We start from the raw sequence: 23,046 nt of genomic DNA on the forward strand, positions 1-23,046 counted from the left end.
CTGCCCCCAGGCATCCAGAATGGTGTCGTATGAGGGGCCGCTTGCCACTTCAGCAGGAGCGGGCGCCAGGGGCTGCAGACCCCTGCAGCAGTTCCTTGCCCAGAGGACACCCACCTTGGCATGATCCAGGCCCCAGCCTGGATGGGTCAGGTCTTTCCTGCCCTTTGAAAAGAACAAAGGGACATTCCCAGGGAGATTCTGCCCTACAGGACCCAGGAGTGTCCTCACCTGGCCCTCATTCAGCCATCTGTCCAGTATTTGCCAAGCTCCCCTGTGCTCCTGGCTTCTGTGGGCTAGACTCCAGGTGCCAGCTCCTGGGGCCTGCGGTCCATGAGGCAGGACAGACCTCAGCCAAGGAAGCAAAAGTCAGCATGTTCATGGAACAGTGACAGTGCCTGCTACGTGCTGGCCTCGTGTGAGGGGTCAGAAAGTGGGCAAACCGGAGAGCAGCGAGGGGCGGGCAAGGCTGGTGTGAGACCCGCCGGCCTCCCCTGAGCAGGCCAGGAACTTGGGATGGGAAACACACACCACCGGTCAGTCCAAAACTGAGAGCAGAGATTCAGTTGAACCCACGCCTGAAACACAGGGGCCCTGACACCAGAGGACAGCAGCAGGAGTCTTTCTGAGGTTGAACCGTCCTTGCCTTCCTGAGCTAAGGCCCACATGGCCTTACAGCTGTGTGTCTCTTCAAAACAGGGAAGGGCTCTGAGAGATGCCGTGGGCAATTCCACCATTGCTGAGGACTGAGGAGTGGATTTGCACAAATCAAGACAGCTACAAAGTTCCTAGGTGGCACGAGCTTAAGAGACGACCATTGGGTAGGCAGCCCATGTGGCCAAGAGATCACGTGGCACAGGCAGAGCTGCATGCTGTTCCGTTCCATATGCTAATGCTTTATTGGGATTCTGGCACTTCTGTCCATACTTACTTTGGGCTTAGAATTTACTTGTGTTCCTCACCCAGTTTTTGTGACTAGATTTTTGTGGGGGAGGGGGGCAGTACTGGAGATAGAACCCAGGGCCTTGCACATGCTACATGAGCACTCTACCACTAAACTACGTCCCCACTCTTTTATTTCATTTCATTAATTATTTTATTTTTGAGACACGGTCTCATGAAGTTGCCTAGGCTGGCCTTAAACTTGGGATCCTCCTGCCTCAGCCTCCCACATGACTGGGAGTACAGGCATGCACCACTGCACCCAGCTTTGTGCCTGCTTTTGAGTTGGGCAGTTTCTTATGTTGGCCTATGCCCTAAAACACATTTCAAAGGAAGGCTGTTATCTGCTTTTTGAAAATATTTTAATAATACTTTCAGAATCTGAGCTAGGAAACTTCTAGAGGAGGGGTATGTGACTGACATTGCAATTTCTCCAGTAAATTTTTGTTTTTTTGGATTTTTCTACTTTATAAGCCACTTCTAGCAATTTTTTATTGAAATTAACCATCCCATCAAGTTTGGGATTTTATACACATGTCATAATTACTTACAGCCAATTCCCTCGCCATCTATAGTTATTACTCCCTTCTAATTTTTTAATTCTTTTTTACTTTACTTACTTAAAGTATATTTTATTGGCTCCTCAAACAGCCAATTGTTGATCAATTCTATTTTCATAATCTTTCTATTTTGCTAATGTTCTCCTTTATCAACCACTTTGCTATTCTTTGTGTGTACTTTGAGTTCTTTTTCTAGCTTCTTAAGTTGAAAAGTCAGCACATTTATTTTTAATCTTTCTGATTCTTAAAAACTGCTATAAATATTCCTCTGAACCCCCTTTGGCTGCACCCCCAGGTTTTGATATGTCGCCTTCTCATTGCGAACCCATTCTGAAGTCAACTTAATCGCCACTTGTTTCCTCCTTAATTGAAGAGTCACTGAGAAGTGTACTTCCTAACTCCAGGTCTGTCAATCTTGTCGCCTTATTTTATCACGAATTTCCAATTTTATTTCAAAGTACAAACATTTTGGAAATGATTGGATTTTCTCTGGAGGCCTAACGTGTCGTTCTGGGAATCTCTTCATCTGAGGCGGAGGCAGTGGAATCTTTGCTATGGATGGAACTCAGTTCCTCCGTTGAAGCCTCCATTTGTGTCCACCTCCTTCGTCCTCAGTTCGTCTCCTTCCATGATAGGTGGGGACGGGTGGCATTGCTCAGGGACACTGGGGATTTCTGGATTCCTGGGTTTCGTGTTCCCTCCTGCCCTGACCCGGCCCTTAGCTCTGGGGACGCGTCCCTCCCCACGCCCCCTCCTCTCTCCTTCTGGAACCCCCTCCCCGGAGACTCCGCCCTCCACCCCTCACTTCTCCTTTTCCTTCTCCAGAAGCAGGGCCTCGAGGGGCCCCAGTCCCATGGCCACAATCACGCCCCCGCGGCCTGCCGCTCACCTTGGTCAGAGGCTTCTTTTGCCCTTTTGGCAATGATCCTGACTCTCCGTTCCTTTGCCCGTGCGTGACCTTCCCGTCTCTCTGAGGGAGCAAGACCCCACCTCAGACCTGAGGCTCTCCCGGTCCCTCTGCTCCCTTCCGTGTGAGCTCTCCATCTGGGCGAGCTCCTGTCCTTCAGAGTGGTGCGCTCAGCAGGTGTCCAGTGACGGCTCTCACCTGGCTTCTGTAGCTCCGTGATGGCTACGGGACGGCTCTGGACAAATCCTGAACCGATCCTGCTTCCCTGCTTCCCAGCCGTAGGACTGTAAGGGCAGAGGACGCGGCATGTGCAAAGGCCCTGTGCGGGGCAGGAATGTGGCTAGTGAGAGGGTGGAAAGGCTCCCCTGGGGAGCAAGTGAGACCCACGGCCATGGGGCCTTCACTTCCATGGCGCAGAGGTTCCCAGACTGGTTTTGAGCAGAGCACTGCACATCCTGAAGCGTCACCGTGGCTGTGGGAGTCAGGGGCACCTAGAGGTGCTGGGTGGGTTCCAATGGGGTGGGACGTCATCAGGAAGTGGCCCTCAAGAGGGCACAGGCACAGGCCAGGACCTTTGCCCTTCCTGTGATCCTGGGCTGTGCTGGGCGGTTTCCAAAGCCTTGGGTGGGCCCTGCCCCTCCCAGTGAGGCTCATGCTCTTCCCTGGAGTCTGCACAGCTGCTCGGAGGCCCATCCCCTCCCTCACTTTGTCCCCTTGCATGCGACACCGTCTCCCTCTGGCTGTGTTCTTCTCAGAGATACATGACAGGAGAGTGTGTTCTGACACAGAGACATGGAGTGTGACTTATTCTAATTCGGATCCCATTCCTGTGGTTGGATATGATGTCGAGTTTCTCTGGTCGTGTCCTCGTATATGAGCACAGGAAAGTGATGGCCAGTTCATTCTACTGTCTTTCCTATTCCCATTCCCCCTTCCCTTCATTTACTTGTCTAATCCAATGAACTTCTATCTGCCCCCTTACTGTGGGTTAGCACAAATATCAGAGTATCCAAATATCAGAGAGAACATTTGGCCTTTGGTTTTATGGGATTGGCGTATTTCACTTAGAATGATAATCTCCAGTTCCACCCATTTACTGGCAAATGCCATGACTTCATTCTTCTTTATGGCTGAGTGGTATTCCACTGTGTACATGTGCCACAGTTTCTTTGTCCATTCATCTGGTTGAAGGGCACCTAGGTTGGTTCCGTAGCTTCGCTCTTGTGAATTGAGCTGCTGTAAACATTGATGTGGCTGCCTCACTGTAGTATGGTGGTTCTCTGAAGAATATTTTCACTACTTTCCACAGTGGTACCTTCCTCCTTTGGTCCTGGAGGGTCCCTCTGAAGGGTTTCTTCCAGGAAACTCCTGTCCGCCTCCCTGAACCACACCCCTGCTCCGCACCTGTTCAGTAACCATGTGATCACATCATGCCCCTAGAGATATCCCTGTCCCAGTCCTTGGAACCCCAGGTGTGACTTCACACGTGGACTCTGCAGATGTGATCGAGTGAGTGATCGGGAGGTGGCAGAAGCTCCTCTAAGGGTCCGTAAAAGGCTCCTTACGAGAGGGAGGCAGGAGGGGCCAGAAGCCAGGAGGCCCCGGGAGGCTCCACAGGCCACGTCTGCCTCCCAGTGCTGGCCTGCACCTGGGGACGGCACTGTGCGTGGCCTCGGCAGGCCCAGGGGTGTCCTCGTGCCCAGAGTCAGTCTCAGAGAGGGTCGGGGCATTGCTTCCCAGGGCGGGGCCAGGCCTGGGCCCAGGCTGGACCATTCACACTGCTGTCCCAGTGTGTCCCTCGCAGGCCCAGCTGCTGGGCTACCAAGGTACAGCCCCAGACCAGCAGGAGGCTACGAGAAGGACTTCCCCAGTGAGAGCTTCAGGAGTCCTCTGCCAGGTCAGCATCCTTCAGGAAAGTGGGCATTCCCCTGGGAGGGCCCAGGCCTGGTGTCAGGCACTGAGGGGAGGCAGGGACGTCATGGCCACACTCACCAGGATCCCTGCGGCCCTTGCTGCCAGGTTGCCCGCCCCCCGCGGCCCTTCCTTCTTTGGGCTAGATGTTGGCGTGGACTTCAGCAAACATTTTCTGAATGTCTGCTGTGACTGGCCCTGGGAACATGGGGCAAGTGTGTGGCCCTGCTCTCGAGGAAGCCATGGACAGTGAGCCATGGACAGTAAACAGACAATTAATTATCCTCTGCAGGGCCTGTGCAGGGAGGCGGGGTCACCCGAAGCCGTAAGTCATTCACACTTCAGTATGAATGAGTTTCTGTGGTGCTCTGCACAGTAACAACCTGGACCAGGGTGGCCTCCCACTCCAGGGCCTGGGCGGGGGCTTGGAGCAGAAAGGGTAGGGCAATTCCTTCCCCAGAGTCCCGTCTACGTCCCCAGGAGTCCCTCACTCAGCACCTACCCCATCACAGCCCAGGTTTAACCCCTCCTGCCCCGAATCCTCTCCCCAGGGTCTTGCCCTCCCACCATCCTGGAAGTGACCTTGTGGTCCGTGGAGATCATGGGCGACTGCCTGTGAGTCTACAGAGCTGCTGCCCAGCCAGGCCTGGCTCATGCCCATGTCTTGAGGAATTATTGGGGGTGGGGGGCCACCAGCCTGCAGCGGAACCTCTGCGGGGGACTGCTATTGTTCCTCTTGTCAGCTGCATTTTAAGGCTACATTTCACTCAGCTGTGACTTCGACAGAGGAGGGCCCAGCCTTTGCCAATGGAGAAATGGAGATGGGGTGAAGGGCGGCTTGACCTTTGGGCCCCATCCCCCCAGCTTCCCAGGGTGGTCTGGCAGAGAGCAGGCTCGTCGGGGGTCAGACCCCGAGGCCAGCCCAGCAGCACCCACTGCGCAGCACTGATGGAAACCAACGTGCGGTTCCGCCCAGACGGTCGTGGAAACTTGGGTGAACGCAGAGCTGTGGGGTGCAGCAGGCCAGCACTGGGTCCCCTTCTCCCCCTGCTGCCCCCACTTCCCCAGGTATCACCTGTCGACCCGCAGCTGGGCGTCCAGGTACGGAGATGCCCTGACTCACTCTGGGGACAGGGAAGCCCTTCCAGGCTATTGCAAGGGAGAGCCAGAGGGACGCAGAGGGCCCGGGGTCCTGGGCAGCAGGCGTCCCGAGAGTGTCCCCTCAGGAGGCCCGCCCTGGAGCCAACTGGGTGCCAGGAGCGGGGCACAAACCCCTTCCTCCCAGCATCCGCAGCCCAGGGGCACAGACTCCCCGCCGTGAGCACTAGGCTGATGTCAGGTCCAGGGAGGCAAAGGCAAGGACAAAGAAGAAGTGGTGACTAGTGGGTGACACGGTGGCTCACTCGAGGAGTGGAGTTCAGTGTCTCCCGAAAGCTACCGGAGGGTTTCGACTCGAAGTTCAGGTGGCGGGGAGCACTGTACTGGGGTCGGGGGGGATCTCAGGCAAAGAGCCATGAGCCGCGCACCGCTGTCACCCTGGTGAGACGTGGGGGAAGGGGGACTGTTGGTTCAGCTGCTGCTGAGACAAGGACAGTAGTAGGGCCCAATTCAGAGAGAGTGTGGCACCTGGAGCCAGCCCAACAGAAGCATCGGGGCTCAGGGGAGCATAGTGCCTCCTCCAGACCCCAGATTTCTTGTCTGCTCACTTCTGTGTTCTGTGGCCCCTGATGGCTGCTCGGTCATGGCCACCCCTCCCTATTCCAGCAGTGAAAGGGAGAAAGGCACATTCACGGCAGTGCCCTCCCTTGTAAGGACCATGTGGAAGCAGCTCACGCCAGCTGCCCTCCTGTCCCTGGTCATCGGGTAACACAAACCCAAGTCACTGCAAGGCCCCCGGGGATGGAGTCCCTACTCCAATTGGTCACACACCAGCCCCATTCAAGTTCCTGTTGGTGGTCTAGTGTGGCTTTTGAGACACTGAGGCATCTTTACCAGAGGAGAATTTCACGTGGTTTGGAGGCCCAATGGAAAGAACCCAGATGGGAACTAGACTTGGGGGCAGGAAAGGAGGACACCTAGGTGGCTCAGCCTGGGATCTAAGCACCCAGGAGCATAGCAGCACCATATTCAGGGACAGAGAATAAGAAATAGACAGGCTGCCTCAAGTGCTTTGCTTGAAATCAAGATGGCTCTGAGCTCCCAAGGTGTTGGGGTCAAGGTCATCGAACTCTATGACCTGGTAGACTGTAAAAGTTAAGGCCAGGTCCAACGAGGTATTTGAAGCTTGGTGGGGGACAGGTCAGTCCCCAAGGAGACCCTTACCTGTAAAGGTATGAGTGCAGGACCAAAGCTACACCGTCACTGCGCCAGGTCTAACGATATCGAGGGAAAAGCTCATATGGAGGGTACAAACAGAGGGATTGTGGGTCCTGGAGCCTGAGGGCCTCCTCAGGAGGGCCTGACCCCCTGGAGGAACGCTCTGAGAAGTCGGGAAAGAAGACAGACAGCGTGGAGTGACTGCTAGGACGTTAGGGTAACAGGACAGCAGTGAGAGGCTTGGGGAGGATCTCTGGCGAAAAGGGCTCAAGGGTGGATGGATGGACGACCTCTGGTTAAATCCAACAAATCCACACTGTTAACGCTCCCTCCAAACTCCACAAAGATGGCAGTAAAGGCACCAGAAGGAATCTGATGATATAATCAACAAGGACAAAGATACCTGGAGAAGAAACAAGATCATACTTCCCCCTGCAAAAAATAAAAAAGGTTGCTAAAATTTTGGAAAAGAAGAATCAGAAGGACCAGTGGACACTGACCCTGAAGATCATAAAAGGTGGACACCAAGTCCCCCAGGAAGTAGAGCCACAGATCACAAGGTCGCTTCAGCCAGGACCCTGGGGCCGACCTGAGCACAGGCTGGGGGTCAGGGAGTCCAAAAAGAAACTGAGCTTGAATACAGGTGTCCCCAGGCACCCCAGCCCCTAAAGCCAGGAGCTGCTGCCCCACCCCAGCCACAGGCAGGAGGCTTTGCTTGTGGAAAAGCTGAACCTGACAAGTCCTGGACTTGGGGACACCAGGGGCAGCTGTGGACGGGCGATCGTGACGGAACCCGTGGGGATCCGGGCTGAAACGTGCAACTGCCCTCTTCCCCCTGAACTCCCAGAATGCCCCAATCAGGGCTCCTCATTATGATCTCAAGACACAGTGATAAAGTGGCATCGTACATTTCCAGAAGGAAAAAAGTAGGTCACACCCAAAGAATAGATGATCAAACGGCATCAGACTTCCCAACAGTGATTCAGGAGAAAAGCCTTTAAGAACCTTCGGAGGGAAAAGGGCCTTCCCGACATAGAATCTTATGCCGAGTCAAACTCCCAGGTGTGAGAATAGAATAAAGACATCTTCAGATGCACACAGTCAAAATCTTTGCCTACCGTGTGCCTTTTCTCAGAAAGTTTCTTGGGAGCATGTTCATACACATTGAGAGGAAAATCCAAGAAAGAAGCGTGGAATCCAGAAACCAGGGGATTCTAACACCAACCATAACAACAGGAAGGACAAGGAAATCCTCAATGCGACAGACAAAGAAGCTGTAGCATCACAAGTGTCCGCAGGACTGAGAGCAGCCACCCCTGCCAGGCCTCTAGGAAAAAGAAAATGAAGCTGATAGATGACCCGTGTGCTCAAAAGGGTTAATAGACATTTTACGACTCTTGCAAAATATTCTAGGATGTATTGGTGACATATGCATCAAAACTAAGAAAACACCCGAAGAAACTTTTTTTTTTTTCCCAAAAGCAACCCTTGACCCCAGGAAAAACAAAAAGTTGTAATTATAGAAAACCATGTGACTCAGCTAAAAATAGTATTTGCATACTGTGCATGTAAAATGCAAATGATAAATATTTACTGAGCCTAGAATTGTGATATAAATTTATTTAGAGGATAAGGGAATGACAGAGGACAGGGGTTATGAGAAGAAAATCTTATCTCTCATCTTCCATGTTTGACAGGCCCTAAATAATGTCTAAAACTGCAAAAGCAGAGAAGAGCGATGTGAGTTTAGAAATACCAGGGGGAGCTAGAGACGGCTGAGGGCTCGCTGGTGGGAACAGGAGTGGGGATTGAGGACACGGCACCAGACAGAGCTGCTCACAGCTGGGTGCTGCTCACAGCTGGGTGCTGCTCACAGTTGGGGTGCTGCTCACAGCTGGGTGCTGCTCACAGCTGGGTGCTGCTCACAGCTGGGGTGCTGCAGGTAGTCGGGTCTGCTGACGGCAGGATGCTCCCCAGTGCAGAGGGGAGGAGGGTGCAGGAGGACGGGCAGCTCTGCCAGTGCCCTGGCTGGGGGCAGGGACTCTGCCAGGGAGCTGGGGGCTCTTGGGGGAGAGGCGCATCATGCTGGGGATCTGGGAACAGCAAGAATGTGGGTGCCAGGCAGACAGGCCCTGCGTGTGGCACGTGCAGACTGGGGTCCAGCTGACCCCGGACAGGAAGGAGCTCTCTGTGTGGCCATGGCTGGGTCCATGCGGGATGGGGCAGTAGTGGGAGAGAAGGACTCACTTTTGAATGCCGGAGGAGTCCTGGCTTCTCCCTGGGCAGGCCTCCTGGAGCCGGGACCTGAAGAGGAGTCAGATGGTCTCTGGGGCCCTAGGATTGAAGGCACTAAGGAGGAACCCCAGGTCCTGATGGACAGGAACCCTGGTCCTCCTGAGGCCAGAAGGCCACACCAAGTCTTGTCAGCGTGTGTCCCACCCCCTGCCCCGGGCCTGGTATCCCCAGTGACCTCTTCCTCCCCATCCCAGGTGCAGGAAGGGCGGGCTGGGAACCGCAGGATGGGGCCTGAATCTCTCATCAGTGTCCAGGGTCAGCCCAGGCCAGGCAGGCCCCAGGCCAGCCCAGAGCCTCCTTCCTGGGTGGAGGCCTCCCACCCTTCCACTCACCTTCCGAGCATTGAGGGCCTTCCCAGGAGCCTCCCAGCTCTGCTTCTCCCAACCCAAGGCACCTCATCCTACCCCCAGCAACATGGCCACACACCCGGGGTGTGTAGGGTGGCCAGGTGTCTGGGCAGATGGCAGCCACCCGGCAAGGTCTTGAACCCCACCCAGAAAGCTGAACTACCTGAGGCTGAGTGGAAAGGGGGAGCGAGGGTCCCGATGCCCCTCACAGGGCCGGGGCAGGGCCGGGGCTCCCACGCCTCCCTGGGAAGGAGGCAATCGGAGTTCTGGCTCACAGATGGCCGGGAGGCCAACAACCCGAGTCCCCCGGGTGCCTACTCAACACGGGCACCCATGGAGCCCCCGACAACTTGTCTGCCCTCTGAAAACGGGGGTCACACGGGGGAATGGCAGCTTGGGGCCTTCTGCAGGCTCGGGGTCTTGCTGGTGCCCATCCCCCGGGCCAGAGGCTCCACACCACAAAACCCACACCACCACCTGAGTGACCGCTGCAGGGCAAGGGGCGAGGCTGGGGCCAAGGGGGCAGGGGACATTCCCCAAGGCCGGCTGAGCCCTGGGGTCGCCGGCTGTGGTCTGGGAGCTGGGCTGAGGCAGGCAGAGGAGGTGGGGAGAAGCCAGAAGTCTCAGGGACTGGCGGGGCTCTGGGCTGAGGGACCGTGCTTGGGACTTGGTCCTAGGCCCTCTCTAGCCAAGGCCCCTGCTCCCTGCTGGGGACCGGCTAGTGTGGAGATGTCCACTGAATGGAGGCGTGAGAGTGATGCTTGTGCCCACAACATCCCGGGGACAGGAGGCCTGTGGGGACATCTCCCAGGCTCTGGGCGTGAGGAGGACACCCTGGTGTGGCAGTGCAGGCGGTCACAGGAGCGCCTCCGGCACCTCCTTAGTCACCCACGTCCCTGTTCGGTCCCTCCTGTGGAGGCAAAGAAAGAGGTGGGAGGTGACAACACCAGGCCCCAGTGCCCTTGGCCAGGCCTGGGCAGGCGGCCGCTCTTCCCATGGCACAGGGAATGGATCCGGGGTGAGCCCTGGGGACAGAAGAAGGTGGGCTCCAGATGTGGGAGGGCTGGAAGCGTCCAGCACCAGGGTCCATCCGGCCAGCCTGGGAGCAGAGGGGAGCAGGTCCTGCCAAATATGTCCAGATGGGACTGGAGTGCGGGGCTGGCCTGGAGCCCCAGTGACTTCCTGCCGCCCACCTGCTCCCCAGCTCCTCACCCTCCTCCTGGACTGTCAGAGAGGTGGCCTGCGGGGGAGCTGCCCCCACCTAGCCACAAGGAGTGTGGACGGGGACTGTCCCCGACAGTGAGGTGTCTGTGCAGGGATGGAGACGAGTTTCGGCTGCCCCGCGGGTGACTGGAGTACCCTCTCAGGCCACGTGTCCAGGTGGGGTGGCATGCAGAGTACATGCCCCAGTGCAGCACCGAGGAGCAGCCTGGGCACCATGGCCGAGCCCTGGGGAGGAGGGGGAGGTGGGCGGTGGGCACAGTGGGAGACCAGGACCCCAGGTCACGCCTTCACATGTGCCTTCAAGGCGTTGAAGGCCTTCTCGTCCACCGCCAGCCCTGCCCTAGTCCAGTTCAGAGGGCCGGCCCCCAGGTCTCCTCAGAGACCACCTTGGCTCCCCCCACAGGGACAGCCTGGGGCTGGCACCAGGCTCCCACCCCAAAGGGGCAGCAGGAGGGGGCCTGAGGTTGCAAGAGGGCAGGACAGAAGCTGGGGGCTGCTGGCTGGGGATCTGGGCCCCAGAGGCTGGGGAGAAACAGATATGGGAGGTGCCATCCTGTCCCCAAGTGGGGACAGCAAGTGCTGGGCACGGCCCGAGCAGGAAGGGGTCCCTGCAGCTTCCACAGGAGAGCGGCTTCCGGGGGCATGGACCCTGGTGTTGGTGGAGCCCGCCCTGCCTCCCCACACGGCTCTCCCAGGTGCCAGGAAAGAGTCTGGTCCCAGCTTCCAGGCCTGGCTACCCAGCCCCCTTCTGGGACCCCAGCCCAGAGGCCCCAGGCCCAGCCTCCAACCTGGCTCCAGCCCCAGGGGCTCTGAATCCAGGGAATTCTGTCCTAGGAGCAGGAGCCGGAAGCGGGGGAGGGAGGGAGAGAGGCCCTGTCCTGGGTAGGCCGGGGCTGGGGGCTGCCCACCCGTCTAGGTCAGCTGCAGCTGCAGCTCAGCCCTGCTCGGCTGAGTCATGGGGCCACCGTCTCCAGGCTGGGACTGAGTGAGGAGTGGTGGTGGGGATGGACGTCCAGCCCCCTGTACCCAGGTCCCCCTCAGTGCCCGCCACCAGCCGGGGTTCTGCCCCCGCAGCCTGGCTCCTGGCTCCCTCCCCCACAGCGCGGGGCCACACAGCTGCAGTGGAACCTGCCCCAGAGCCCCAGGAACACACACGGTCACCCACCAGCAGAAGTCCAGACAGTCTGGCCTCTTGGTGGGCCTGATTCCCTCGCCTCACTTCAGGAAACCAGAAGTGCTGATGGCCCCAGAGAAAGTGGACGAGGCAGTGTCCGTGGGGCAAGGGCGTGGGCGACCTGGGAGGGGTGCTGCTAATACCCCCCGGGGAAGGGCAGCCTGGGTTCATGGAGTGACAAGAGCAAAGGCCTGCAGCAGAGCCTGCCCAAGTGTCCAGGAAGGACAGGAGCCAGTGGGGCTGGGGGGAGGTGGCCAGCCACACCAGCAGGGGTGGGCTAGGAAGGCGACGTGCTCCCTTGGGGCTCAGTCAGTGGGCTCAAGGGCACATGGAAGTCGAGGTCATTGGAGGCACAGAGGCCAACAGTGGGGGAAAAACTGCCCCAAGGAGGGGCCGCTGTGGTGTGACGGTGGGGGCCTGGGGCAGAGGTCAGGTCCTTATCAGGGGTGAGGAAAGGGAGGCCAGAGGCTTGGAATGTTTGAAAAATGCCAGTTATTATGAGGGGGATGAGTGGGGGCAAAGGTTCGAGTCAGAAGCCAGGGCCAGGGCTGGGAGAATTAGGGAGGCTTGGGGTGCTGTCGGATGACCCCAAAGTGGGGCTTCAGAAAAGGAGGCAGGAGACATCATGAGGAGCGGGGGACCCACCCCACCTGGGGACGCAGGTGGGATCTCAGCCAGGAGGTGGGGCTGGGTGACAGCCCAGGCAGGGGACAGCCGCAAGCAGGAAGGCAGCTCAGAGCCTGCGGGTAGGTCCCCAGGGCACGGCCATCCTCAGAGCAGGGGTCCCCTCCCCAGGATCCTGGAGAGAAGGGCGCCGTCAGCTTCTGTGTCCACCATGAGGGCCCGGGTCTCGGGGCATGCAGGTCCCTGGAGGAGGCTGTGGCCAGAGGCACAAGCCCCGGGGACCTGTTTCAAAGGCAGCCTCCAAACCTGCGCTGAGCACAACAAGCCAGCAAAGCCACGCCATATCAGGTTACCTCTGATGTCCCCGCCACCGGGATGTCGCAGCTCCTGTGCCACGATGGTGGAAATAGCTGGGAGGGTCAACAGGGGTGCTGGCGTGCCTGCTGCAGGGGGCCGCCTGGAGGGAGGCCAGCAGGTCCAGCAGGCCGCGGCCTCAGCCTCACCCAGAGCCGCGCAGAGCTTCCATCGCAGAACCCAGGAACAGACGGACGTCGAGGCAGCGCCAGCGCGGCAGGCCTGGGCCCAGGGCTCCAGTGGGCAGGCGCACGGCAGCTCCTTGACGGGCAGCGGTTGGGCCAGTGTGGCCAGGAGCAGCCTGGGAGGCTGTCCCAAGGGTCCAGTGCAAGGCCACGGTCCTGGGCAAGGAGGGACCAGGGATGGCCTGACAGACGGGCAAGGGAGACACCCGGGGTGGGTCCAACCCGTGTCAGGGGCTGGGGAAGTGGCCAGAGGCAGCTCTGAAGTGCCCAGGGGTCCCACCTTAGCCTCAGCCCCGAGATGTGACCAGCCCGAGCCCCACGGCTGCCCTGAGCCACAGAACAGAATCACTGAGCCCTCCCTGCTGAGGGGTGCCAAAGCCCAGGTCACCCAACAGGTGAGGGACGTGGCCGCTATTAGCCTGGCCACGCCCCTGCCTGGAGGGAGGCAGCGGTTAGGTGGTAATGGGATGGACAGAAGTGCGTGGACAAGAAACAGGGACATAAAGCCGCCCCACCCTGGAGCCTGAGATGCCCACGAGATGTCCGGAGCAGGCATCCAGCACCCTGGGGCCTCAGGCCTGGGCTGGAGTGAAAGCTGGGGAGACATCCATGTCTAGAGGGTTCATGAGAATGTTCTAGAAAGAGGAGAGCCATGGAAGGAAGCCCCGGATGGCCAAGGCAGAGTGCCCCACAGAGGGAGAGCTGGCGGTGTCTCCTGGAGAAGATCGGCCAGGGAAGGGCGGGTCAATGTCAGTGTGGCCACAGGGACAGCCAGGTACGGGTGGAGCCCACACTGTGGTCAGGAGACCCCACGAGGCATGTCCAGCAGGTGGCCAGCGCTGGCACCAGGGGGAGGGGACGGCAGTGCCACTTCCCAGAGGCTTGGCCATGAGGGGAACACAAGACGTCTGTTGGGTGAATGAGTGACGGTCACGAGGAGGGGCTCCACCGAGTGTGTCCAGACGGACCCCATTGCTGGCCGAGGGGGGCACAGAGGCAGGGCAGAGAGGACACAGTGGTTCTGGCATGGAAACGGACGCCAGGAGGAGTTCTGAGGCCCTGCAGCCACAGGGTCATGGTTTTCCAGGGACAAAGGAAGGGGACAAAGGGACGGCTGGGCATGAGGACAGGGAGAGGTTTGCTGGGATCCTGGGGCGGGGTGCATCTGGGGTGCTGTGCTGCCCAGGCCCCAGGTGTTGCGGGGAGCTGGCGGGAGCGCAGTCAGCGCAGGGCCCACGGAGGCAGCCCGGGACAGACTGGACCCCAGGGGCTGCTGCCCACCTGCCACCTCCCAGGGCCCAGGGTCGCTGGCCGCCTGCTTTGGCCGAGGCAGTGGAGCTCCCTGCTTCCCGGCACAGAGTGTTCTGCCTGGCGCCCTCCTGGCTTCCGGGACGCAGGCGGTCGTCAGAGGAGAATCAAATGCAGGTGGGGCCCGGGCCGGGGCCAGCACAAACACGGCTTCTCGCCTCCCAGCGCCTTTCCAGCCTGCCCTGCATACCCACTCGCCTGACCAGGCAGGGCTGCTGGAGATGGGCAGGAGGGCGGGGGCAGCTGCCTCCCCAGGCAGGACCTCGCAAGGCCAGGGAGGGGCTGGGCAGACCCTTGGGGAGGGCAGGTCTCCTCCCTCCCCTCCCCACCTGTCAGGGGTCCTAGGCAGATTCCTGCCCTCTGTGCACTGAGTTCTGCCACCAGGCCCCGCTCCGGGAATGGGGACAAAGGCCATGCGGGAGCTGTGTGCTCTGCGGGCCCCTCGAGCTGCCACTCGGTCACCTCTGTCCTGAGCCCTCCTCCAGGATGGTGTCGGCAGTGCTGGGGAGGCTGTGGCCATGGGCGGCTCCAGGTGCATGTCAGCCCCAGCAGGGATGCTGAGGTGGGGCGAGGCCACATGTCAGCCGTGTGGGGCCCCTCGGTGCCAGCCCAAAGGGCTGCGACTGGACACACTCAGACCCCCAGGGACTAAGGGCCAGGCAGAGTGTGAGCCACATGACCACCCAGGAGGACATTCCAGCAGCTAGAGGAACAGAGAGGAAGCCCCTGTGACCAGGGCCAGTGGAGAAGAGGTGGCTAGGAGGGGCAGCAGAGGCCAGGATCCCAGGGCACCCCTTGGCCTCGGGAATGACTTCATCTTTTGCTCAGAGTGCGAAGGAGGGGTGAGGGGCAGGCCTCTGTGTGTTCTAAATAGAGGAGCGAGTGGCCTCCCTCTCAGACTAGGGAGGCAGAGCAAAGTCCTCAAGGTCACCCAGATGTTTCCTGGCCACCTCCCTCACCCTGCCCCCACATTAAAGCTGTCTGGTGAGGATCCTCCAGTCGATGTAGACATTTGGGGAACTTGTCCTAAAGGGATGTCACGACTCAGTGGAGTATAAGCGGTCACACCAAAGGCAAGTCTGTGGTTCAAAACCGTCCCTCACGAATCCAAGCCTCCCCAATAAAATGCGAACCTAAATGTACTAGAAGGAAACATGTCAGCATCGGTCTGGGGAAGACTGTTCAAGCAGGCACAGGCCCGGACGACCCAGGGGGGACATGGCTTCAGGAAAAAGTGAAGAAGGAAAGAGGAGAACTAGGACTCCGGAGGGGCAAAGGCCCCCCAGCCGGTGGGAAGTGGTCTAAACCAGGCGTCTGGAGAGTCGGTCACACCGTGTGGGTGTCGGGCCGTTTTCTGAGATGGAGGAGGAGGCTGGTGGCAGCTGGGGCTCTGCGTCCTCATTGGCCTGCCGAGCCGAGGTGCGAATGAACCTGTATGGCTTGGAGATGGGGTCCTGGAGCCCCAAGAAGACACAGCCTCGTGCAGAGGGGCCAGCAGAGGGGCCCAGACTGAGTGTGGGGGGCAGGCAGGGTCGCCCCACCCTGGGGGCCACTTGCTAGGGCCTGGCGCTGGTGAGGGTTCTCAGGGCCAGGCCCCCATCAGGAGGGGGAGCTGGCAGAAGCCTGAGGCTATGCTGGTGAACCTGGTGGAGGGACTCTTCCTGCCCTGGCACCGCTCAGAGGGCAGGAGCCTGCATTCCGGAGAGGCCTTTGGTCACGGGGCCACGGTAGGGCTGATGGTGGCAGTGGCTCAGGTCACTTCCACAGTGTGGCGTCTTCTGGCCACCCAGCAGGCAGAATGGTGAGAGACATGAGGACAGCAGTGGGACAGGGCCCTTGATTCATAGCCTCTAAGGTGATACCCACCTTACAAAGCATCAAGGACCCAGCCCCACCGTGGACACCAGTTCTGGGCCCAGGTAGGCAGGAACCTGCCTCCCCTGCCCCAGGCACCGCCATATCCCTTGAACAGTGCTGGGTCCCCCAGTGCTGCCACTGAGGCCACTCGGCAAGGAGGTGGGAGGGGGGCCCCGGTGGGGGAGATAACAGGTGAGGAAGGCCCGCAGGCTGGGGGGGGGGGGCTGAGGATGGAGGTGACATTGGCAGGACCTGAGGCCAGAAGCAGGGACAAAGGACTAGAGGCAGGGACACCACCATGTTTGAGGAGCAGCAAAGGCCCAGAGCGGAGAGAGCAGGAAGAGAAGGAACCACAGGGATGTGGGGGTGTGTCCGACACCTTAGGGGCCACGGGGGTCCTGGACCAGCAGGGCAGCGACGTGAACTGGTTTGTGTTTTGAAAAGACCACCGTGTGGAAGTGCAGCGGGGTGGGGACGTGAGCCCCTCGGCTACCGGAGCAGTCCCAGCCAGAGAGGGCTGCCAGGTGGGGCTGGATGTGCGGGGACGGGAGCCCAGAGTGTCCAGTATGCAGGCCCACCAGAGCCTGGGGCACCCGAGGGCTTGCAGCTGGGAGGGAGGTGGAGACCCCCCAGGAGCGGCCTCCCTCACACAGCCCTCCTGGAGCCTCGCCCTGCCTCTGCCGGAGTCTGTGGAATGAGCAGCAGTGGCTCTGTCCCCAAAGGGACTTAGAAATGAGACACATAAATCCCAGCACACAGTAGGACTTAATAAAGGCCCATCATGGGCCCCACACCAGCCCCCAACCTCTGTCCAAACTCCTCACTATGCCCTGGGGACGCAGGGTCGACTTCCTCCTGTCACCAATCCCCATGTGCGTCCCGCGTGACGTGGGAGCCCACTGCGGTGGTGTCCGCCCGCCCTCGCCCATGCCAGGGAAGCTGCACAAGAGCAGAGTCAGGAGCAGCAGCCGGGGCAGCTCCCGGGGAGCCGGGCTCCCCTTTCATCTCCTGGCCTGTGGATGCCGGGTGCAGCGGAGTAAGAGCCGGCCGGTGCGCAGGTGGGCTGGGGACCCTAGCCCGGCAGAGCTTGCTGGCCAGTCTCCCACACACCTGCCCTTTTCCTGGGGCCTCTCCCCTGCTCCCTGTGGCCACTTTGGTGCCGGGGCTGGCACCCACTAACCCCATGCCAGCATTAAGCATCTGGAGGTTGGCCCTGAGGGTGGCTCCCAGGGTGGCCTTCACCTTGTGACCCCACAGGGACTCCCTCCAGGAGGACCACCCTGCCTTGAACACTGTCCAACAAGGATCCCAGGGAAGCATGGGCTGCTGCCCCAGGGCGTCCAGCCCGGGCACATCACGGGCTTCCTCCCCTGGGGCTGGGCCCTAGCGTCCCTGGCCTGGCCTGGCCTGCCCGGCTGGCTAAGGCAGTCCGAGGATCCATGCCTTCGGGGGTCCCAAGCAGGGATCAAGGCTGGGCAGGTTCTGCAAAAATTTCTCTTGAAAGACTCTTTTTCAAGATTTTCTTTTGAAAACAAATTCATAACCACATCAAACAGAAACCCCCATTGCCTCGGGTCTGATCAGCAGCCGCCGCGGGCCTCTGACTAGCTGTTATTCTAGTTGCTTTTCTCTCTTCCGAAGCCCGCGTAGGTCGTCTATGGTTGTTAATCGCTGAGTCGAGGCAGGGCACAAAGGGGCTTCTGTTGGCCCTGCCCTTTGAATCACTGTCAAACTGCAAATAGTGGGGAGATCTGAGATCCCCAAAACTGATCTGTCTCATGGCTCTTGGGGAACACCAAGCCAGTGCCCAGTGTGGGCACTGCCTTCTCTCAAAGGTGGCAGTGCCTTGCAGGCACCTGCCCATTCAGAGGCATCTCCCTGGGGTGGAGGCCTGGGCTGCTGGTGAGGGTGCCCCTCCGCTCCTTCGGCAGCATCACCAGGACCCCAGAGGGGGCTCCTGGGCCAGGCAACTCAGGGTCCATCTCTGTTTGAAGTCCTGTCTCAGGAACTGAGGTCTGGGACTGAGAGGCGCCACCCTAAGCCCAGGCCAGGGCCCTTCCCGTGGCAGGTCAGCAGGGCTGGACGCAGGCAGGGCAGGGAAGGCCCCTTCCACGGGGTGCCCCCAGAGCCCTGGCACCCCGCGGAGGTGCAGGTAAGCAAGCTCCTCCCCACCCCAGCACATGACCTGCTGGGAACACTAGCTTGTCAGAAGAGGAAAGGAAGCCTCTCCAGGTCCAGTACCTGCGTCTCACTGGGCCTCCAGGACCAGTCTGAGCACAGCTCCACCCCACGCCACTGGGCCCGGCAGAGCCAACAGGCGAACAGTGTAGTTCCCAGCCTCGGGCCTTGCTCTGGGGGGACGGCCCGGAGGAGTACATGGTGTCCACGCTGGTCTGGAAGAGCAGCTCTCCCCACCAGGCGTGGATCTGGGGGACAGTGTGGGAAGAACCCAGAGGTGACTAGATGACCCAAGAGGACGCACGGCAGCCCACAATGCAGGACAGCCCTGTGGGTGACCAGGATTACTCAGGAAGATCCTGCAGGCAGCGGGGGGAGCTGGGAGACCCCACAGATGACCAGAGGGACCCAGGTATCCACCCCGGCACCCAGAGGCTTTGGAGAGGTCCACTCTTTCTCCCTGCCTTCCCAGCCCTGTTCTTCTTGTGTGAGGAGGTGGCAGTGAGGCCCCAGACTCTGGGCCAGCTCAGGGACCCAGCAGCCCACTAATGAGACGTCCCTGGGGACCAGAGACCCTGACAGTCCCTCAAAACACCAGTTGCATGGCAACAGCCACAGGGTCACAATGAGCTTGGGAACCAGCCCCAGCAGGACGCTTCAGGGACTTCTTCAGTGGCACTGGAAGGGAGGCTCAGCTGTCCTCAGCCTGCAGCCACCACCCCCACCCCACCCCATGCCCCCACCCCATTCCTCTGCAGGAGGCTGAGCACAGCTCTCCACGATGCTTGTCCTCCCTGTCACCCCAAGGTGGCTCAACACAGAGCCACACCCAACAGCCACCATCCTCTGAATGATGTTCCCCAAGAAGTCCCTACAAAGGCTTCCCAACCCATTAGCACACATGGGGCTCCAACAGATGTGCAAATGCCGTAAAGTGAAAATTTATGAAACCACAGATTTTCCTCTGCAATGTATTTGGTGCTTTAATTAATGCCAAACCAATCAATATCCAGCAAACTTAACCCAGGCCAGGAAGCCATGCAGCGCCCCAGGCACCATCCAGGAGGAGAAACCAGGATCCACCCAAAAGGAGCAAGCCTGGCGTTGGCTGCACCCACCTTCTGTGCATCCGCAGGTCCCTGGGCCTCAGTTTCCCCACTCAGCCCCTGAAGCCGGGCTGCCCCCCCACTGTTCTCCCAGGGCAGAAGTAGGTAGGGACTGAGGGGGCTAGCAACATGAGCCCCAGGGGTCCAGCAGGTGAACGAGAGGGACACCCCGCCTTGCCCTCTACCTGGCTGCCTCCCTCCTGCGTCAGCTCCGGCCTCGGCTCTCAGCGGCTGCTCCTGGGGGGTTTGGTTCCAGCCCCTACCCAGCTCTGCCCTTGACGCAACACCAACTATCCTCCAGTTTTGCCCCTAGTGTGGAGCCCTGGGGCGGGGGCTACAGGGGGCCAGGTGGACCTCAGGGGTCCCAACAGTGACCCTGAGCAAGGCCCCTCTTCTGCCGAGCCTAGCATCGGCATCTGTGGCTGCTGGCGGTGGCTGTCCTCTGTGACTTACAGAGAATTAGGATGCTGGTGGGCCCCTGGGGCAGGGGCCACAGAGTGGCTCCAGGCCCCCAGCCCAACCAAGCCAGGCAGCCCTGCAGCCTCGTCACAGTGTGGGCACATCAAGTTCAACTGGGGAAAATAAGGAATGAGGCCCCCGTGGCCTGGGCAGTCCGACCTCAGACACACAGCTGTCCCTGGGCCTGGGATGGCTGCAGGCAGAGCAGGAGGGACTGGGAGTGTCCTGGAGATGATGCAGCCACCATGGCTCCAGGCTGGGGACACCAGGCTTCCTCCTCCTGGAAGGGCAGAGGCCCTCGCCATGGAAGGAGCCTGTCGGTCATTCTGGGATGCAGGACAGGCCTTCCGCCCCCAACCCAGGAGAGACGGCTCCTCTCCCTCAGCCCCTTGGGCAGGCCCCAGGCTGCCGCTCCTCCTTCCCTGCACCCAGAGTCCACTGTATGCAGGAGGGTCGAGGACCGTGGCACCATCCTGTGGAGCTGGGCCTGGACCCACAGAATCAACGGGCTGCCCACCTGGCCAGTGCAGGGTTGGTGCCCACTTTGCCTCCAGCACCCCTACACTCCAGCTCGGCCCCAACCCTAGGGGCCAGGTGGGCCCAAGGGGTCAGGCCTGCCAGGGACAGCGCGTGCATGTGTGGTGGACAGAGGCCCGGCGGACTCCTCGGGGCCCAGCAGGCAGCTCGTGCCTGAGTCGTCTCCGTGGTCTCTGCTCCATGAAGCAGTTCTGTAGGCCTGGCCCCCAGGTCCCCCGCCCCCCCCCCCACCACCATTCCTGGTGTTTCCAGTGCTCTGGGTGGGGGAGGGGACTACAAATCTAACAGCGTACCTGAGGGGACGACCCCAAGTACCCTGCAGACCAAGTACTGGCCCCGACCCAGCCCTGAGCCACCAACGGAGCCCCACGACCTCCCTAGACCCCACCATGCAGGAGAGCACACTGCTCCTGGATGGGCACCCCCTCTCTGACTGCCCGCTGCCTGGCTCTGACCTCCCAGGCAGGGCCTTCTCATCTGTACTACCCTCGGGGCCGGCGGCCTCTTTCTTCCACACCGTCCTCTGGTTCCTGGTTCATGTGGGGCTTCTCTGTTGGCCCAGCAGCCATGGGGCCACCTCTGTGGGGCACCCACTCTGCCATGTTCATTCCAGCTCCTGACCCACCTCTAAGCCACCTCCAGGCCCTGTCCTCTGAACCCTCCCAGGCCCTAAACAGTGTCCAGCCCTGGTCTCTGCCACGCACCAGTCCTGCTACACTAGGCCCGGCTGTGTCCAGCTTTCATGTCCTCCAGACTGAGCAGACACAGCCCTGGTCTCTCTGACCCCACCCGGGAGGAGCCTGGCCTGGCCCCAGGAAGCTCAAGACGGTGGTAAAGTCAGTACTCCGGAGCCAGGTCACCTGGATGCCCCTGAGGGCCTGGCCAGAGCTGCAGAGGCTGGGAGCAGGCTGAGAGACCTCCAGCCGCCAGGTCCAGGGGAGGCCGTGGAGGGGGACAGACTCCACAGTAGGCACATGCACACATGAGCAGGGTCGAGGGCAGCGCTGACCAGGTCATGAGTGGTGTGTCTGCCGCGACGCTGGAGGGGCTCTGCACTGGGCTGCCCCCACCTTCACACTCAGCTCTGTTCCTGTCCCCGCAGGTGACGCAGCTGGACCAGAGGCTGGTGGTCATCACGGACCTGCTCCACCGGCTGCTCTCCCTGCACCAGGGCAGCCCCCCCGGTGGGGGCGGGGCCCAAGTGGTCCAGTCCTGCAGCGAAGGTGGCTCTGTCCACCCCAAGCTCTTCCTGCCCGGCAACTCTCTGCCCACCTACGAACAGCTGACCGTGCCCCGGAGAGGACCTGATGAGGCATCCTGATGGGGGCTGGGCAGGGTGGGCCTGGGTGGGGAGGCCTGTGGAAGCCCAGCGGCCCTCCCCACCTCCCTCTTAGCAGGGTACCCACCTGGACCTGGCCACCTCCCCAAAGACCCTGGGAGCACGACGTGGTTCCCATATCGGAGCCATGCCACCAGCAGAGCCCAGGCTTAGGGGCTAGGCCAGCCACCTCCTCCCCACCAATGGGTACTAGGATTCAGCTGGGTGTTGGGCCCCTCTTAGGCTAGGCCATCACCCCAACTGTGGTGACGGCACGATGGTAGGGTATACCCAGGGCATTGGGCCTGACCTGGGCACACAGAGCCAGGATGTGGCCCAGGCCGAGGGGGGCCAGCCCGGTTAGATGAGGGGGCTTCCTGGGGGAGACACAGGAATAGCCCGGATAGGGTCTGTGGGTCTTTGAGCCCTGCCTCCAATTCAGGGCCCAGCAGGGCACAGACAGAATGACCAGAGGACAGCCTACCCCAAGGCCTGAGAGCCTGGCTCGGCTCCCTGGTTCTCTAGAGATGCTGACCCTGGGGCAGGGGATGGGGGTGCCCACTGCCCACTCTGGACAGGCAGCTTCTCCCACCCCCTGTGGACAGCAACCCCTGCATGTGGTCCCTGCCTGTGATTCTCGCCTGGTGGGAGCAGCTGGACAGACCCGCAGACGGAGCCACACACCCCTCACCAGCTGCCAAGCCAGGGGATTTCCATGCGGGACGGGCTCCTCCGGGCATTGTCGGCTGGTCTGCGGTGGCTGGGTCTGTTCTAATGAGGTCACGGTGTGATTTTGATTGCTGATTGCGCAAGCCTTTCCCAATAAACACGGAGGGCCATGGTTGATCTTGGCCCTGCTCTCGCCTTGATTCTAGAGGATCAATGAGACCTCGGCCCTGCCCTCCTGTCTCCCATGGCTGCCCTGGGCATCTGCCCCTCCTGGTCCAAGCTCCCCTACCTGGAGAGGAAACTGTCCCTCCCCGTCCACAGCCCCTCACGGCGGGACCCCTATGGTTCCCTTAGAGGCAGGGTGCCCAGGCAGCCTGAGCAGGTGTCCCCTATCCACACTGGAGGGGACACTCAGAAGCTCAGAGGGGCTGTGACACGTGTCAAAGCCCTGGTGGCCCTGGGGATTCCACTTCAGGTGGTGTTGGCCACACATGACCATGGTGTGGTCACTGTCTGTCTCCCAGCAGACCCTGGACTTAGAGCAGGTAAGTCTGGTCCAGAGCCTGGTCTGGCTGGGGCAGCACTGATGTGCCCCTGGGCAACCACCCTCAGAGACAAGCCAGGGCCTCTCCATCCGCCCTACCCAGTCCTTGCTGGCCCTTGACCCAGGACGCCCCCTCTCCAGGACCTCAAGTTTTGGCCTTTAAGGTGCTGGAATGCAAGGAAGGGCCAGGCCTCCCCCGTGCTCACCCCAGCCCTCACAGCCTTGACCTCCTGT

The 23,046-nt window shown here is 60.3% G+C and overlaps 1 protein-coding gene across 3 annotated transcripts in view; it reads left to right on the forward strand.

Annotated features, from left to right (window-relative positions):
* The window catches only part of Kcnq1 (potassium voltage-gated channel subfamily Q member 1), a 286,879-nt gene extending 265,277 nt beyond the window's left edge, over positions 1-21,602 (forward strand). For all 3 annotated transcript variants that reach the window (XM_027944516.3, XM_071615956.1, XM_071615957.1), the window contains one exon: positions 21,384-21,602. In XM_027944516.3, the coding sequence (XP_027800317.1) occupies positions 21,384-21,602 (219 nt within the window). The remainder of the gene's footprint in view (positions 1-21,383) is intronic.
* The last annotated feature ends 1,444 nt before the right edge of the window (positions 21,603-23,046 follow it).

Source organism: Marmota flaviventris, chromosome 9 (assembly GCF_047511675.1).
Source record: "Marmota flaviventris isolate mMarFla1 chromosome 9, mMarFla1.hap1, whole genome shotgun sequence".
Classification (NCBI taxonomy): domain Eukaryota; kingdom Metazoa; phylum Chordata; class Mammalia; order Rodentia; family Sciuridae; genus Marmota; species Marmota flaviventris.